We start from the raw sequence: 17,973 nt of genomic DNA, 5'->3' as shown, positions 1-17,973 counted from the left end.
GCAAACTTCTGGAGGTGTGTGTACTCGGGCCTTTGGCGAGAGGTGGACTCTGGCCAGCCGTTTGTCTCCACTATGGTCTTAAAATTTGGGGAAGATTTGAAATAGAGAGGGCTTTGGGGGCCTTGGGTTGGAGCTGGTGGAATTCTCTGGGGAGAAGCTGGGGCCCGTCAGGGCTTCCACAGCAACAGGGACTGGGGCCCAGGACGGAGCAGGGGAGGAGGGGGTGGTGGGGTGGGTGCCCAGGGGGCAGGGCGCTGGGGGAGGGCCACGAGCCCAGGGGCCTGGGATGGGGGACAGTGAGGTGCAGACTCACTGCGTCTCTCCGGGGCCAGAGAACAGTGACTGCACGACCCACGTGCCCCTCTGACCCCTCCGACCCCGAGGGTCGGTCAGAGCCCCCATCTTCCCCAGAGACTGACCCTAAGAGAGGGCAAACAGCTGCTGTCTCAGGGCTGAGACCCCCAGCACTCCCAGAACGGCCCTCCTCTTCAGAAGGAGACACGGTGGGGGCAAGGGCTGTGATGCTTTCCCTGGACCGGCCCTCCCTGGAAGGTGGGCTGCCCGGGCCCAGCACAAGGACAAGAGGTAAGTCCCACGTGCCCGCGGCATGAAGCCCTGTTGTCCAGAAAGCCTGCCAGCCGGCGCCACACAACTCAACGAGAATGGGAAGTCACAGATGGGGCCACGGTTCCTGCCCCTGGGAGACCCCTGAAGGGCGTCGGGAACCCGCCCTGGGAGGACTGGGCGGTTGGGTTTGCAGGCGTTGGCATCCGTCTGGGTGAGCCAGGCCAGCCCCGGGGTCCTGTCACGAGAGCCCAGGCCTTCCACCCAGAGTTAGGGAGCAGCTGGGTGCATACAGGTGCAGCCAGAATGGGGTTGCTGGTCTATCAGGGAGGGGCCGGCGCTGGGGTGCACCTGGTGCTGGGTGTAGCCGGGCACTGAGTCTGATGGGGGATGGGAACAGGCGGGACTGGTTCCGGCTTCCCTCCCGGGGCCCTGCAATGTTCCCTGCAATCGTTGAGCACCGTCCTGCCCAGAGACGGCCTCTTGGAGCCCCTGGGACAGCCCCGTGGGGCACGTGCGGCCTCTCAGCGCCTGCCCTGGAGCAACAAGGCTGCGCCGGACAATATAGGAACAGATAGGTGTGGCCGTGTGCCAATAAAACTTTATTTATAAAAACAGGCGCAGGGCCGTGGGTCATCGTTGGTTGACCCCTGCTTCAGAGCAATGAGAGAAGGCGCCTGGCCCCAGGCGAGATGCTAGAACAGGGGTCCCGACCCTGGACGACCCGGCAGCTGGGACTCCGGTGGATGAGCCGCACTCTGTCCCATTTGATCCGCCCTGTGCTGGATGGAAGCAGCACAGTCTTCTTGTCTCCCCTGCCTGGGGCGTCGTCGGGTCCACTATGGCCACGTCTCCTGTCTCCCCCTCTCCCCAGCCTCGGGGAGGGTGCTGCTCTGCGTTCTGGGTTTTGCCTTAGATGTGGCCAGAAGACGGAAGAGGCCCAGTTCTGCCTGGCGCGGACGGGAGCTCGGCCGCCCTCTGAGTTCATGGGGGTCATTCTGCGAGGAGGGGATGGACAGGGGGCTTCAGCACATGCAGACGTGGCCGTCCCGGCGGCCTGGACAGGAATACCGTAGAAAAGGCACGTGATTTGGAGGTGGAGCTGGCTTCAGGGTCTGTGCTCCTGGTGGGGTGGCCGGTCCCTGGCCTCTGCCTCCAGAGTGCACAGGGAGGCCCCTGCTATCTCAGGGACATGGCCTGTGAGCAGCCCAGGCGAGGTCCTGGCTGGGGGTGGCGCAGGGCACGGCCAGGGCCCTTTGGGGTCCAGTGGCGCGGTAGGCAGGGAGGGGCCTGAGTCCTGGCACCCGGCCCAGCGGGTGAGCCCGACACCTTCCCCAGGTCCTCAGGGTCTGCGTCAGGGAAGGGGTGTGGGGTGGGCCTGGGGTCAGTGCCGCCCGTGCTTGATCCAGTTTCTGATGGTCCACTTCTGCCCCGAACACCTCTGCACCACCAGCCGCAGCCCGAAGTTGGCGTCTTTGGACATTTCCACCTCCAGGCACCTGCCGGTGTCCCGGCTCACGATGGGACCACTCTGTGGGGAGGGGGACCAGGTCAGCATGGACGCCCAGGGCTCCCGCCCTGACAGCAGCTCGCGGTGAGGCTGATGACAAGCCCCATGCAGGTCACTGCTCGGCCACCCGAGACTCAGGGACGGCCTGTCCCCTGCTGGCCTCCGGCCCCTCCTGTCCTCGGTCCTCAGGCATCTCCACCCTATCAGCCATGTCACCTGCCTGCCTTGCTCCTGGGGTCTGAGGAGTGACTGACACAATGGAGACAGTGCCCCTAAGATGAAGGGCTCCCCCGGGTGCCTCCCAACTCCTGTCATATCTGGTTTGCCCATCAGTCACCCCTGCAGGCCCCTGGTCCCCCAGACATCAAGGACCCTGGCCCAAGCCTGAGGACCCCAGGACTGTATACTGTATGTCCCCAATCTTCTCCAAACAGATCCTTCTTGCTGTCCCGCCCCCAACCCTGGCCTCCTGGGACCTCTGACCCTTACTGGCTGTGCCTGAAACCATGACCCCTCATTCCTGCAGCCTCTTCTGCAACGAGAAGCCCCCCCCCAGGCCCCAGTGCTGAGGGCAGGGTCACCTGACGGTGTTTACTTGTCACGGGTCTGCTCTTTGGGACCGAGGGCAGAGAACGTGTGGGGAGGAAGTTGGGGGCGGAGACAGGGATGTCTCCCGGAAGACGCCCGCTGCCCACGGCGGGGAGAGGGGGCGCTGGAAGCAGCTCCCCGGGCCTCAGGGTCCCAAGAGCCTTGCAACGGAGTACATGGGCAGAGAGTCCTGCAGAAGCAGGTCAGACCCACCGAGTCCTCGCCCCAGAACCCAGCAGTGCGACCTCAGGGTTTGTGCAGCCGTGACTGGACAGGATGAGGTCACACTGGAGCAGGTGACTCTCGGTCCATGTTGGCGTCCCCGCCAGGGGAGAGATTTGGAGACAGAGACGGGGACAGCAGGTGGCGGGAGGAGGAACAGGGCCTAGAGAGGCAGGAAGGACCCCCCAGAGCCCGCGGCAGGAGCACCGCCTGCAGACAGCTGGTTTCAGACTTCCCGCTCCACGAGGACAATGAGAGCCTGCATGTCTGTGGTCATTCGCTCCAGGAGCCCTGGGAGACCGCGGGGACTTAGGACACAGGTGGGTCTTAGGGAGAGGGCTTGGGGGCTGCTCAGGGCTGGAGGGAGATGGGGTTCCAGGCAAGGTCACGAGAGGACGTGTCCTTGGCTAACCTGGGTAGACCCACAGGAAGCCACACCATGGAGGATGAGCTGGTGGGGAGGCAACCTCCAGACGCCCAGAGAAGGGTGTGCGGTATGCGGATGGATGCGGTGCGGGGGAGCCGAGGGAGGACAGAGGGCAGGAGGGGCTGTGGAGAGGGCCACCCGGAGGAAGGCCAGCTGGACCCTGCTCACAGGCCCAGAACAAGCGGGGACTGGGAGGCGCTGGAAGCCCCCTTCCCTGGGCGCTGGCTGCAGCCTGGGGATCCGCGTGCTGCCGTTCTCACCCAGGCTGCTCCCACCAGCACGGGGGCCGCCTGTGACTCCCCAGCCCGAAGGTCTGTTCTCGGGGCTGGAACTTCTAACCCAGCGTCCGAGCAGCCCCAGGGCCCGGGGCAGGGGCTGGTTTCGGCAGAGCTCGGCCAGCCGCCGCGGCGAGGCCGTCTGGGTGCTGGTCACCCCCATCCCCTCCATCTACACCCCCTCCCCAGGAGGCCCGAGGACGCGGAGTGTGGGGGCAGTCACAGTGCTGTGACCAGACCAGCGGGTCCCCCCACGGGCTGGCCCGGGGACCCCGGGGGCCCAGCAGCCCCGCTGACCTGGGTGAAGTCCCACAGCCGCTGCGCGGGCCGGGCCACGTCTTCACACTTCTTCAGGGCGGGTGCGCGGGTCCTGCCCTCATCCACCAGACACTTGGAGTCGGGCAGGAAGGCGGTGGAGCCCAGGGGGCCCAGCTGCAGCAGCCCCTCTGTGCTGTACCTCACCAGCTGAGAGGGGGCCGTGGACGGGTGTCAGGGAACTGAGGGTGGGCACCGCCCGGCCCCGCCAGCCCACGCACCAGAGCTTCCTAGGGAGGGCCAGGCCTGGGGGGAGGGGGGCGCACAGAGAGCCCACCTGGGGATGCCCTCCAGACCGCCCCACGCCCCTGGCCCCGCTCCTTCCCCCAAGAACCCCAGCAGGACCGCCTTAGACTCCTTCCCACAACTCTGCCCCCACCCCAGCTCCTGGAGCCTGGCCTCTCGGCCCAGAGCAGCAGAATCTCACACACGCCCCTAGGGTGCCCCATCTGCCCTCGAACAACCACAAGGTGAACAGCTATTTCCACATGGAGAGCAACCCCAAGTTCACGCATGCCTTGATCCTACTTCACGTTGTTGCTCATGACCAGCCCTATGGAGTTCCTGCCATTCCCAGCTGTGTGGCTTTGGGCAAGTCACGCTACCTCTCTGTGCCCAGGATGCTCATCTGTAAGCAGGTGGTCCTGAGAGCACCTCCCTGGCGGTGAGGATCCAGGGGACACGATACAGAAGTGCTTAAAAGTAGCACAGACTCCATAAAAAAGCAGGTGTCAGGTGTCACTGTACTCTCTCCTCTGTGCCCCGCCCTCCCTTCCCCTCCTGTCCGAGCGCGCGCACACACGCTGCCCGAGTGCACCGGCAGCTCCCAGTGGAAGGCTGGGTTTTCCCACACAACCCTCCCACCCTGCTCGCTCCGGGACAGTGACCTGCACCCCCTGTGAAGGGTGAGGGTCTACAATCGCCCCTGGATCTCCCTGGGGAGCGTGGGAGCATCACGGACACGCCGCTGACCTCTGGGGCTGGGCGTACACGCTTGTGGTCCCTCTGGTTCTCCTGGGATGCCTGCCCTCAGAACTGGGCAGCCTGGGGAGAGGCCCCGTGGGGAGGGGGAGAGGCCCTCCTGAGCTGGTGGCCAGCACAAGCCCAGACTGCACACGTGTGAGCCACATCTAGAGAGGTCTTTCAGGCCACGTGGTTTGTGGCGTCTCTTCTCATGCTGCAGGACTGGGGGAAACCTCAGTTGCCTGGTCCCTCCCGTGGCTGCTCGCTGGGTATGTTCAGAGAACCCAGCAGGACGCGGCCCCTCACAGGGGGTGCCAGCCAGAGAATTGTCCACGGAGTGTGACAAGCCCAGGAGACTGAATTTCCTCCTGGAGGCCACTAAGACTCTGTCTCTCAATGGGAGGCCCAGCAGGGGTCTGGAGACAAGGCTTGCGGGAGGTGTGGGGGGGGGCAGCCACACCCTCTGCTCCAGCGTCACAGGCTTGGCCCTCACGCCCGCCATGCACCGCCGGGCAGGCCGTGTGGACTCGGCAGCTTCTCAGTGCCCAGGGTTGGGACGGGTCCCTGCGGGTTTCCACTGGATGGGCCTCTGTGAGTGAGGTTCAGACCCAGAGAGTGCTTAGAGGGGAGCCGAGGGTAATTTGGGGAAAGCACTCTGTGGGGCTGAATTTAAATGACCCCAACACTCATTAAGAAGTGTTGCCTTTATCAGCAGGGGAGTCACTGGGACCAGAGTCCTACCCCGAGCTCTCTGAAAACACACCTGTCCCTGCACCATCTGGTTCCATGGGCCTGGGGTCTAGACATCGGTATAGACATTTTTAAAGCCCCCAACACTGAGGAGCAGCTCAGCCAGTAGGAACCAGTGCTAACCCTTCTTCTAGGTAACACTTCTAGGTTCTGTCCACACGGTGGCAAATGCTTTCCCACATGATCCACTTTGGTCCACACGACAGCCCTGACAGATACCATTATCGTGACATCTGATGGATGGGGACTGAGGCAAGCAACGTGACGTGAGCTGCCCAGGGCCTGTTTGGCACCAGAAGTCCTGCTCTTAGTCCATGGGGGTGGGGGTCTCCCCGAGGGTCCCCACGCCAGCCCTGAGAGCCCGCTCACAGCCTGCGCACCGCTACCTGGGAGGACATGCCGTGGCAAGGATAGAGGATCGCGCGGTCATCGTCCTCTGCTCCCTGGTCCAGGCAGTAGCCGCTGGCTTTGCTGTTTCTCACCTACAACCAGAAACCGGAGGAGAAACCCCATTGTTGGGGGGTCCCTGAGGCCAGGGCAAGGCCAGCCCATCCCCACTCAGGGGCAGAGGGGCCTGCTGGGCAGCCGGCGCCTCGGGAAGGCGTCAGCTGCAGGAATGGCTAGGCCAGCCAGGACTGTCCACCCCGGGCACCCCTTCGAGCCTTGCGCTGAGCGCTAGCCCAGGGCCATGGGCACGCCTTCCTTCCACACGGGAACAGTTGGAGCGCCGAGGGGAGGGAGGCCGCCCCCGCCACCAGCACAGACCAGGGTGACAGTGGTCGTGCACGTAAGGGCTGGGCAGACACGCGAGTCTCCGTGCAGCTGATGTACCCGCCTGTGCGTGTTGTTTGCACTTACACGCATGCATGGCGGCTTCCGAACACGACTGCGTTTATGCGAGTGCGTTAGTGCGTCCGTCTCAGGGGTTGGGTGCACCTGCCCACCTGACAGTTGGTCCTGACGACGGTGTCTGTGCGTCTCCGTGTGCACAGGCAGGCACCTTTGGCTTGTGTGCATGAGTGAGGCTCTATCAGTCGCTCTCTGCGTGCACACGAGCAAAACTGTGCAAACGTATACTTTCAAGTCTGTGTGCGCTTGTCCTTATGTGTACAGACCCACGTACTCATATGGATCCTCGTGTGTGCGTGTGAATATATGTGCACGTTCGTGCGTGTATTTGTGCACACGTGTGTGCACGTGTCTCTGCATCTACTAGCGTGCGTTTCTGCATGCACGTACGCGGGTGAGTCTGTGCTCCTCGTCTACTCGGCGCCAGGCACGTGCGAACGTGCCCGCGCACGCTGCCGGCTGAGCCCGTGAGCGCGCACGTGGGGACGGGTGAGGGTGCGGGCTGGGGGGGCCCTCCCGGCGGAGGCGGTACCTCTCCGTACGTGAGGGTGTCGTTGTAGGTCCTCATCTCCGGGTATACGTTCTCCAGGTACCACTTGAAGCTGCGGCATTTCAGCCGCTGGCGCAGGGCCAGCCGCTCGGACACGTCCCCGAAGTCCACCCCTGGGTTCTGCGAGCGGGGAAGCGAGGCCGGAAGGGAGCTGGCGTTGCTGAGTCCCCACGACCCAGGTCTCTGCCCAAGGTGGGGGAGCCTCAGGACCCGGGCGCAGCCCCACCCCCCAGGGCGTGGCTAGGGGCGGCCTCCTCGGCTTCCTGTCCCCCCAGACCCTTGGAGGCCTGGGTAGCTGTTCCGGATGGGAAGGGCCTGCTTCTCCAGCCAGCCTGCTCTGCCCCAGGCTGGACGGACGGCCCCTGACTGTGGGCTGGCTGTCCATACCCTGCACACTCCAAACAAAAGACCTGCCCTTGGCCCCCGCCCCTGGGAGGTGACCTCTAAGCCCTTGGAACATCCCGCCTGATTAGAGTGTTGTTTACCTGGGATCTGGGCTGGACAGTCTAGGCTGCAGGGTGATGTCTGGGGGGCTTGGGGCCGTGGTGGGGTATCTGCTTGACTTCTGCAGGGGCTAGAGACTAAGGTCAGCCCTGTGGGAGGCTGGCCATGTGTGCGTGGATGAGCCCCCAGGAGAAACTGAGGCTCGGGTGGGTGTGCCTGGTCAGCAGTGTCACATGGCATCACCGTGAGAGGTGATGATCACGCTGCTCATTGGGCACAGTGACTCTTTTTGGGGTGCTGTCTTTGGAACTAGGTAGTGTCAATGGTTGTACGGCTCTGCGGGTTTGCTCAGCCCCGGGGACGGCACACTTTAGAAAGGCCGAAGAGGTAGACTTTCTATCATGTGTATTGACCACAAAACCCAAGCAGACCCCACGCATGTCCTGTGGGCTGGCGGGCAGTGAGCTGGGGCTGTCTGTCTGACTCCTGGGAGTCTGTATCCCTCACTGCAAGAACCCGTAACCCTGAGCACAACAGCTTTGCTGAGTTCTGGGTCCTTCTAGCCCAACACTGAACCTGAGGGTGGCCTTGGGGCCCCTGATGCTGCAGCGGGCACCAAGCTCTGTGGGTGTGAGCGGGTTTGAGCAAGTGCCTTCCCCTGGCCAGGGGGCCTGTGGCTCCACCATCGGCCGCGGAAGGTATGCTGCCCTTGGGAGCCCCTCTCCCTCATCCGCGTGGTGGGCATGGCCACAGAGAAGCTCCTCCCAGCCTTCACACATGGGTGTGCAGGGCCCCTAGAGGTCCCTGAGAATGAGATGTGAGGGGGCATCTGCCAGGCTCTGGCTTGGACCTGGTGACCACTCACAGACGCAGCCTGCAGGCCCATGAGGACAGTGCCCGGGTTCCCTTTCCAGTAGCAATGGGAACGTTTCTGGAATCCATTCCCTTGGTGGACAATGAGGCTTTGTGAAAGACAGTGAGCCCTCCTTCTGTCTCTGATAAACGTGTGTGCGTGTGCTTCCATGGCATTCCTCATCAGCTGGAAACTGCTGTGTGAGGAGCCCGTGGGGAAGGAGGGGGGCTTGAGCGGCCCCTGCTCCCTCCTCAGAGGGGTCCTGTGAGCCAGCGGCCCAGCCTGGCACTTGGGCAGCGTCACCCAAATGCTGGGCATGCCCTGCCAGGGTTTAGGAGGTGCAGAGAGAAATGCACGTAACAGACATGAGTGCTGTTTCTGTAACTTCTGTATGTGTTTGAAGCTCTCTATGTTGACAGGTGAGCACGTGGACGGGGCACACACATGTGCACAGGGTCTGACAGAATATCGAGCGCTTACTGTGAGCTGACGTAAAAATCATTTCCAGGATGGCTGCAGCCGGGGCCTGGAGCCTCGCACCCCCTGTGGCGGGGGAAGCAGCATGTGAGTGAGGGCTGGTTCTGGAGCAGGTGCTGGGAGGGGGGGAACCTGGCAGCCTCGACAGCGTCCCACGTAAGGGGCCGCCTCTCTCTGCCCTCATTATTGTTCTGGAGGCCGGGGAGCGGGTCTTCTAAGTTCCCAAGAAAAGCCAGAATATGGGCTATTTAGGGGAAATTCGTTGATCACAAAGTAAACAAAAAACACAAACAGCAACCCCTAACTAGGCTGTGGTTTGGTCAAAAATGCATGGACTAAAACCAAAGACGCAGGGAGCACCCAGGTGTCCGTGGCGGGTGGAGCGGTAAACCAACTGCGGCCATCCACACCCTGGAACGTGAGCTGGCCACGGAAAGGAAGAAGCATTGATACCCCACTACAACGTGGACGGACCTTGAGAACATGATGCTCAGCGAAGGAGCCAGACACAATGGGGGAAACACTGCAGGATTCCGTTTATGGGAAGCGTCCAGAACAGGCTGGTGGTTGCTGAGGGCTGGGGGCAGGCGAACGGGAGTTAGCCGCTCATTGGGCACAGCGACTCTTTTTGGGGTGCTGTCTTTGGAACTAGGTAGTGTCAGTGGTTGTACGGCTCTGTGGGTTTGCTCAGCGCCGGGGACGGCACACTTTAGAAAGGCCGAAGAGGTAGACTTTCTATCATGTGTATTGACCACAAAACCCAAGCTGACCCCACGCATGTCCTGTGGGCTGGCAGGCAGTGAGCTGGGGCTGCCCCGCGCCCCAAACCGGCCGCGTGGTGGGCGCGCTGCTTTGCCAACACATTTCTGGGTGCGTTTCTAGGTGGGGGGGGTCGGCACAATGCGCAGCGAGTGGGGAAGAGCTGACCCTCACTTCATCGACAGCGCCTTTGGTGGATGGGAAAACACACCAAAAAGCGGGGGGCACCTAATTGGCTGGGCCCGCTTTCGGGGAGCCCTGTCCCAGACTAGCCCCACTCGGGACAGGGGCAGGTGCAGGGGTGGCCCCAGGCTGCCCGGGGGTGCACCTGCGCCCTGGCCAGGCTGACCTGGCCCTCCCCGCCTCGGCCCCGCCCCCGCCCCAGCCCCGCCCTCCCCCCCCCGTCCCGCCCTCCCCCCCCGTCCCGCCCTCCCCCCCCCCCCCGTCCCGGCGCCCCGCCCCCTCCCGTCTCGACCCCGCCCCCCACCCCAGGACCGCCCTCTCCCCCTCCCCTTTCTCGGCCCCACCAACCCCGGCCCCGCCCCCCCCCGTCCTCACCCCGCCCCCTTCCGTCTCGGCCCCGCCCCGCCCCTGCTGGCCCCCACTTACGGTCATGGGGATGTTCCAGGCCATGTACACATGGGACTTGAAGCTGTCCATCCACACCTCAGCTGCCCGCAGGGCGTTGCGCTTGGCATAGTAGTCGATGTCGTTGTTGTAGGGCTTCTTGGTACGCTCGATGTGGGCCACGCGGGAGCAGGGGAGCACCTCCATGCTGCCGCCGCACTGCCACACCTGGGGGCACCGAGGCTGCTGGGTGGCCCGCGCCCCTGTCCACAGCTTCCAGAGGGCGCCGGCCTGGGGCTTGTTCCAGGGAAGACGGCCCCACAGGAGCCGTGGCCTCGGGCTACGTGGTGCCGCCCCTTTGGGTTTCTTGCCAAATTTCATCCCCCACCCCACCCCAGAGCCTGGCCCCGGGGACTTACACACCAGCAGCTGCCCCCAGCGGACACAGACCTGCGATCCAATTTGAAAAGAGCACGCCAGCCCCACCACACACCTTCATCCGGCACTTGCCTTACCACACAAACCCTGCTTCGAGCACCCCAAACACACGCTCTTGGGCTAAAGAGGCGTCTTAGAGCTGCGTCCTCGAAAACCCCGAAGACCCTCGCCCACGATCCCCTCTGAGGCCTTCCCTGGTCTGTCTTGTCTCAGTGCACAGCCTGACCATCCTGACACCCTTCTGGGACTGCCATTCCTCACTACAGAGCCTCATCGTCCTTCGGAGATGACAACAGATCTCTGCCTCTTCCCTCATCCGACTGCGCCTTCGGGAAGCAGAGGAGGGAGCGGGAATCTCACAGCCGAGGATCGGGGGCCCCTCCGGACACCACCCACAGCCGGAACAAGTCATGTCTGGGCAGGTCGGACGTCCCGCGTTGGGGGCGAGGGGAGAGGCTGTGGGTTCCTCGTGGTCTGGCCTCAATTCCCAGAACGCAGCGGCCACCGTCTCCCGCTGCCGGGCTCCCAGCCCGCCCTGGACCGCCCGTGTGCAGATGGTGCACAGAGCCCAGGGGCAGCTCCTTCACCATGATGGTGCAGACCCTGCCCCGGGATGAGGGGCGTGGGCTGAAGTTTGCTTCTCCGTGCTGAGCACTGAGTGGCCTGCCCTGGGTCCTGCTCCCAGAGCCTGGCGCCGGGATGACGCCGGCGGGGGCCTCTGTGCAGCTAGCCCAGGGCGGGGCGGGTGTGGGGGGGAGACTTCCACCACTTCTGTTCACAAGACTCCGGCCGGACTGCCAGGAGGCTGGGAACGCAGGTGCACACGTGGTGCGCCAGGAATCTTCCAGAAGGCAAACACAGAGCGCACCTCGAGCGGGGGGCCTGCAGCCGCCACCAGGGGGTCTCTGGAGGGGCCGCCACGCCTCAGCTGCTGTCCCTGCCCGCCGGCCCTGAGCCCCCAGGGCTCCCCGCTCTCACTGCCCCCTCTCCCTCTGCCCTCCCCACGGCCCCAGGGCCTGTGCACCTGCTCTTCCCTCTGGGGGAACACCCTGCCCTGATCTCTGCGCCAGGCAGCCCACAAGCCTTTGCTCACATGCCACCCCTTCGTGGAGCCCTCCTCACCCTCCCTTCTGAAGCTGCGGCCCCTGGGCCTCCTCGCTGTGCTGGTCCGTCCATGCCACCAACGCGTGAGCTCCAGGACCACCGCCTGGCCCGCCGCACTCAGAACACAGCCCGCACACGCCGGTGCCCAGGAAACAGTTGTTCGATGAATGAATGAACTCCCTCTTAGGAATTTGTTAGCAGCTGCTAGCCCCGCGCTGCCCCACAGGACTTCCCACAGGACCTGGGCGGCCAATATGGTGGCCACGTGCCCTTGAAATGTGGCTGGCGTGGCCTAGCAGCTGGCGTCTTTATTAGACGTTAATTAATTTGGAACTGATGTATGAAGCTGCGTGTGTCTAGTGTAGCCACAGGACAGGATGGCTAGAAAGGCCGGATCTGGCTCAGTGGCTTCAAGCTTTAGTCACGTGAGGACAGCCCGTGGCTTCGTGGGGGAGTTCAGGACCCCTTCAGATCCCTGCCCCTTTCTGGGTTAAACTGGCCGCGGAGGGAGGGAAGGGTGCCGTGTGGCAGGGCACCGCGTGGCCCCGAGCCAGGACAGAGTGCACAGGAAGTGAACAGCTGAGCCAGCCCGGGGGTTCTGGGCATCGCCGCACGGGTAACTTCTGTGCGGGGCAGGAATGAGGCACGTGGAGGTGATGGTGCCACGGCTCCAGAGCCTGGCTCAAGTCGCATCACAGACCCCATGTTCCCGCCCCCCCGCGGCTACAGGTGGCCATGCCAGACCGTTCTGCCCAGTGAGATGAAAGCAGACGTCTCAGCGTGGGGCTTTCAGGAAAGCTACGATTACGGACACGAGGTCCGGCGGGGTGGCAGCCATCTTGTGGCCATGAGGCAACACAGGGTCTGTACCCTAAGGACCGCCGATGGAAAGTTAGGGCCTACCAGCCGTATGCTTTGTGAGAGGCCTGGATCCCCATCTGGTCCAGCCTCCCGTAGTGGGTTTTCCATAACGGAGTTCTGAACAGAGGAAGCTGGACTAGGAAGTGGTGCTGGGACCTGCAGTGGCGGTTAACTGCGTTCTTGTTACCAAGGCACCGAGCGGTCACGAGACGGGCCCAAGGTCACACCGCGGCTTCATGGGGGGAGGGGCAGGGAGCCAGAACTATTGTGGGACCCCCCAAAGCTGCCTCTTCACCCAGAGTGGGGGAGCAGAGTCACAGGGCCTGAATGTGGCTGTCACACCCAGAAGGTGCATCTCCACCACTAATCATCTCAATCAGCTTGGTTAATTGGCACCCAAACAGAAACAGCAAACATGAAGGCGAGGACCAGGTGTCAGTCTGCGGGCAGCTGCTGAGGGAGGAAGCTCGGGGGCAGGGGACGCCCTGGGCCCCCCCAGAGCAGAGCTCCTCAGACGTCGGAGCCAGGGTCTGAAGGTGGGTTCCAGAGCTGTCCTCTGCCCTTGCAGGCGAGACCTACTGCTTAAAAACCTGGGAACTGTGACGGGTCAGTCCAGGTGCCAGGGAGCAGCTTCTCCAGGTCCGACCGCGCTTGCGGCCTCCGCAGGGCAGTGTGAGCCCGCAGGGCTGGGACCGAGTGCCGCAGGGGCCTGGCTGGCGCATCGGGGCACACACAACACCCGAAGAGGGTGCCCTGCCTCTCGCTTGCTTCTCCGTTCTCTCTGCACCCCTGCACGACCAAAATGGCACTTTGGTGGAGTGCCCGCTGTTCAAAGGCCAGCGCTTCCTGCGCCGGTGCAGGAGAGGGAGAATGGGCGCCACGGCGTGGCTCCGCCCTCGTAGGCAGGGCGCCTGGAGGATGTGCCCTCCATCATCCTTACAGAGCCGCTTTCTGGACTCTGACTTCGTTTAATGTGTAGCTCGGCCGCCCCGCAGCCAGGAGCGGGGCACCCGCCCTGAGCTGACCCGAGAAGGGGCACCTCGGCCAAGTGCACAGAGCGGGGCCTCCAGAGAGCTGTCAGAGAGGCTGGGACAGGAGCCCCCAAACGTTGCTGGTCATCAGAATCTTTGGGAGGAATTTAGAATCCTGTGGTCCAGGCCTCACCCCCGATCGACTACATCACGCACACCCACACTCACACACGCACACTCACCCCTCCCGCCCTGGAGAGTGGACACTCGGGAGCCCAGGGCCCAGCGCAGCGGCCTCCTGGAACAGAGGCAACCCCATGTATCAGCACGGGGAAGCCCGAGTTAGGAGGCCGGGGCCTCCTCAGAGACCCGTGACTCAAGGCCTTCCGAGTTGGCCCCGTGCAGCATCGCTGTGGTCTCAGCAGGGGATGGAGGGGTAGGGGTCCGGACGCCCACTCCCCTGACTCACAGTTGACCCCGTAGGCCTCACCACCTCTCTGGGAAGACCTAGTTGGAAACATTGGTTTCAGGCAACCAGCTCTGGCCAAACTGAGCTCCTGAGCGTTCTGCGGGAGGGGGGTCCACGGGAGGACTGGTCGGTGTCGAAGCTGGAGAGGGGCAGAGCGTGTGCTACAGGTCCTGGGTACTCAGAGCAGCCTGGGCCTGCGAGCGGTGCGGACGGTCAGGGCCCCGGCGCTCCTCCGTCAGATTCTGCATTGTGACCTTGCAGAGAGCGGTGGGGAGGGGACACTGCACGGGCCAAGCTCCCATTCACTTCCCAGCCCCCCTTGGCTTGGGCCACAAAACCAGGCCAGCCCAGCAGCCCTGGAAATGCAGGGACAAGCTGGGCTGTGGGTCCAGGCCGGGGACACCTGTCCTAAGGATTATTCAGGAGGGAAGGCTGCCCCAGCGGGGGTGGGGAGAAGAGGGGGTGGATTCTGGAGCGCTCGGCCGCACGCACATGGCCGTGACGCCACGACAGGCTTGTTCAGAGGGGCCGGTCCTGGGTTCCTGCGTTGCATGGACAGGGCAGGCGGGGTGGGGGGACCATGCTGTGTCTGTAGTTCCACTGTCTGCAGAGAGTCAGGGCTCAGGAGGGAAAATGGGAGCTGGGCCTGGACACTAACCACGTCTTTTAATATCTGTATCTGATGCTTTGACATCTGGGGCCTCGCTGACCCTGGAGGGGCGGCCCCTCCCGGGGCTAGCAACCCACCCAAGGGGCTCCTTCTGTGTGCAAACCACCCAGCCTCCTCCACCCCTGCCTCCGACCCTGAGCAACCCTGCTGGCTTCCCAAATGTCCTGCATGGCCTGGTGTGCCCCTCCTCTGGGCCCCAGGGAACGAGCTTGGTGGTGGCCGAGCCCTGACCTGAGGGCCCACCACACCTGAATAACAGCAGGGCTGATAGCTGCCTGGGGACCCAACCCGACCTGCAGGGCCTTGGGCCCCGTTCCCTTTGTGGCCACTTCACAGAGGCGCCCCTACTATTACCCTACAGCTGTGGTGGAGGGAGCTCCTGGCCTGGGCAAAATCAGAGTGAGCTCTTTGAGGGTGAGGAAGTCGACAGCCAGGAGCTGTCCACTGGTGTGAACGAGCTCGTCTGCATCCTCCTTATGCGCTCTGGTCCAGCCCACAGAAATCGCACTTGGGAGGAAATGCTGCACAAAGGCCTGGGATTTGCAGGCCGAGGGGGCGTGGGCCTGGTGCCTTCCCAGCCACTGTGGCAGAACAGAAGAAGTTAGGGTTCACCCGCGGCCTGCCCAGAATCCTCCCCTCTTTCTCCCAGGATTTGCAGGTGACACAGCAGGGGCTTTCTGGGACAAAAATAATCCCTTGCTCGGGGACGCATCGTGGTGTGTGCAGATGTCTTCGGCGTCCAAATTCAGGCTGGGTGGAGTGCGTCTCCCTGTGCCCTGACGAGTTCGGGTAGGACAGATTTTCTGAGCATGGCCCTCAGCTCCTGGTGACACTGTTTCATCAGTAGCTGCCTTGACTGAGAGTGTGCCATAAGCCCTCCGAAGGACATGTCCTTCCCCACTTCCTTCCCCCATCCATTCGTTCACCCATCCATTTACCATCCTCCCATCGGCCCATCCATCCATCCGTCCACCTGTCCGTCCATCCACCCACCCATCCATCTGCATAGTCCAAACAACCAGCCTGACTATCCAGGCACGGTGCAGAGCTGTGCTATGAAGATGAGGCTGTCAAGTGGACAGGTGAGTCAGCTCAGCCTCCTGGCCCAAGCCTCCAGACCAAAGCTGGCAGGGACCAGGCATCCAGCCCCACAGGCATCTCACCTGGTGCAAATCCATCAGGTGCCAAGCCACCATCTTCCTTTTAGCAGTGCGAAATTTCCCCCTCCAACAAACAACCACAGCTTCATATTCACTCAGGAGAAAACTGTGTGTATGACTTTTACAGACTTTGCATCTGAACCTAATTTAAAAGATTTACAATCTGCTCGGTGCCCCTCCAGCCTGGGCCCGGAGCAGCCACGGGCTGATGTCTCCCCCTTGTCACCCGGACCCCTCACTCTGCAGGAGCAATCCAGCTCCAGGGGCAGAATGGACTGGGTTTAGTTTTGGAAAGGCAATTCCCATCTCCCGGGGCCCAGCTGGGCTCAATTCATACATTTTTGACAAGAAAACGTCTCTCTGGGACGCTCTGTGTACACACACATATGTGTGCTCTGTTCCCGGTGCCATACCCCAGAAACTTCCGAGCTGGGCTTTCATTCCAAGCTCCTGCCATTTGTTTCCCTTAACGTGTTGAACACCCTAAACAAACAGAAAGAAAGAAATGGTTTCCTTGCTTCTAAACGAGTGGATCTCAAAGTGTGATCCCTGGACCAGCAGCAGCCTCACCTGGAGCGCTCTGGTCGGCTGCTTTGAGACCTGCTGAATCAGAAACTCTGGGTGGGCTCGGACAGCGGTCTGTAGTTTGACAAGGCCTCCTGGGGATTCTGATGTTTGCGGAGTGTGGGGGCAGCTGTGCTATTGCCTCTCTCCCCTTCATCCACCCTCGGAGCACCGTGGGCGTTGGGCACGATCCTCTTCGGACACTACTTGAGGGTGGGGCTGCATGTTCTTGCACGGTCTGTCCTCAAGCAGGGGTGAGGCTGTGCCTCCTGGGTCATGCCCCCCCCACCCCGGTCCAAGCCCCCTGTTAGCTGGATGAAGTGACAAAGAAGGTATCCAGTCAATACCAGGGATGCGGAGATCTTCCCTGTCTCCCCCGAACACACAGAAACGGTAAGCACATTATTTAAAAGTTAAAAGCATGTGTGGTTCCCCGCCACTCGGAAGGAGCGGGGATGCGCTGGTGTGCGTGGGGATGGAGCTCCGGGGTGCAGGCACCTGAGCCTCACAGACGGCTGGGGACTGAGTGCAGGGCCCCTGCATGAGGCCTGGGGCTGGGCTGGGCGCCCCGACCGCGAACAGGGTGCAGCCAGACACAGTGAGACAGGAGGAAGCAGAGATGCACGGCACCTGGAACCAGGCGACTCGTGTGACAGCCGGGGGGTCTCAGGGTGAAAGCTAAGCCACTCAGTTTCGAGCCAGGGTCTGGGGGGCCGGCACGTAGTAATCTAAGACTTCCAGCCAAGGACGGGTAAGCGTGAAGACAGGATGCCCGTACAGATGTACTGAAGACATGAGGAAAACCCAACCCCAGACGCGTCAGCCACCAACCCAAGACGGGGTTTGGGAAGGAGAGGGAAAGGCAGAGAGGGACGTGCGCAGACCGTGAGGCCGCCCAGCGAGGAGGGAAGGAGCGAGAACCGCTCACGAGAAAGGGGAGAGTGTGAATCAAAGCACGAAGGTCTAAGAGCAGCCACAGATGAAAAATACAAACAGAACATGCCGTAAATATGAAACATGCGCTCATTAGAACTAAGAACCAGAGCTAAAGAAGGCTCGGGCAGCCTCTGGACACGGCTGAGGAGAGCCCCCATTCACTGGGACGTGGGGCTGAGAAGATCAGCCAGAGCGCGGGGCTGAGCGGGGCCAGGACGGGGCGCGGGAGGCCTGGGCGCGGGGACGTCCCACCAGCTCTGCAGCCGGATGCCCAGGCCATGAGGCCACGTGCCAAGAACCCGGCGTTCTCTGCATTTGTGAAGACATCAGCCTCGGTCGATACCGTCTACCAGGATCCGAGGAGAAGACAGGAGGAAGGCACCGATGCGAGGGGTTGGGGGCCCAGACGGTCCCCCCCCCGCGGCCACTGCTGGTGGCGTGCTGACCCCGGCAAGTGACATACAGACGGAGCAGGGGTTGCTTGAATGTTTCCAAAGTCCACGTGAAAAGGGGAAACACAAGACAGCAGCTAAGAAAACCCTACGGTCACGATAGGGAAGGACGCGCTCGCCGACACCACCCGTCCTATGACACGGGAGCGAGGGGGCAGCTGTGTGCGCCCCCGCGGCACTCGGGTCGTGAGCAGGTGGCCCTTCCCGTCAGCGGGGAAGGACGGGGTGTTTGATG

General features: G+C 62.7%; 1 protein-coding gene across 1 annotated transcript in view; it reads right to left on the bottom strand.

Annotated features, from left to right (window-relative positions):
* Positions 1-1,153: 1,153 nt before the first annotated feature.
* GALNT9 (polypeptide N-acetylgalactosaminyltransferase 9) overlaps positions 1,154-17,973 on the bottom strand; it is a 74,392-nt gene continuing 57,572 nt past the window's right edge. The window contains exons 7-11 of the mRNA XM_035724027.1: positions 10,156-10,341; positions 6,996-7,133; positions 6,001-6,096; positions 3,884-4,051; positions 1,154-2,095 (exon numbers count right to left, since the gene is read on the bottom strand). Coding sequence (XP_035579920.1) covers positions 1,949-2,095; positions 3,884-4,051; positions 6,001-6,096; positions 6,996-7,133; positions 10,156-10,341 — 735 coding nt within the window. The 3' untranslated portion in view covers positions 1,154-1,948. The remainder of the gene's footprint in view (positions 2,096-3,883; positions 4,052-6,000; positions 6,097-6,995; positions 7,134-10,155; positions 10,342-17,973) is intronic.

Source organism: Zalophus californianus, chromosome 14, assembly GCF_009762305.2.
Source record: "Zalophus californianus isolate mZalCal1 chromosome 14, mZalCal1.pri.v2, whole genome shotgun sequence".
NCBI classification, from domain to species: Eukaryota; Metazoa; Chordata; class Mammalia; order Carnivora; family Otariidae; genus Zalophus; species Zalophus californianus.
This window is presented reverse-complemented; position numbering and strand designations above follow the sequence as displayed.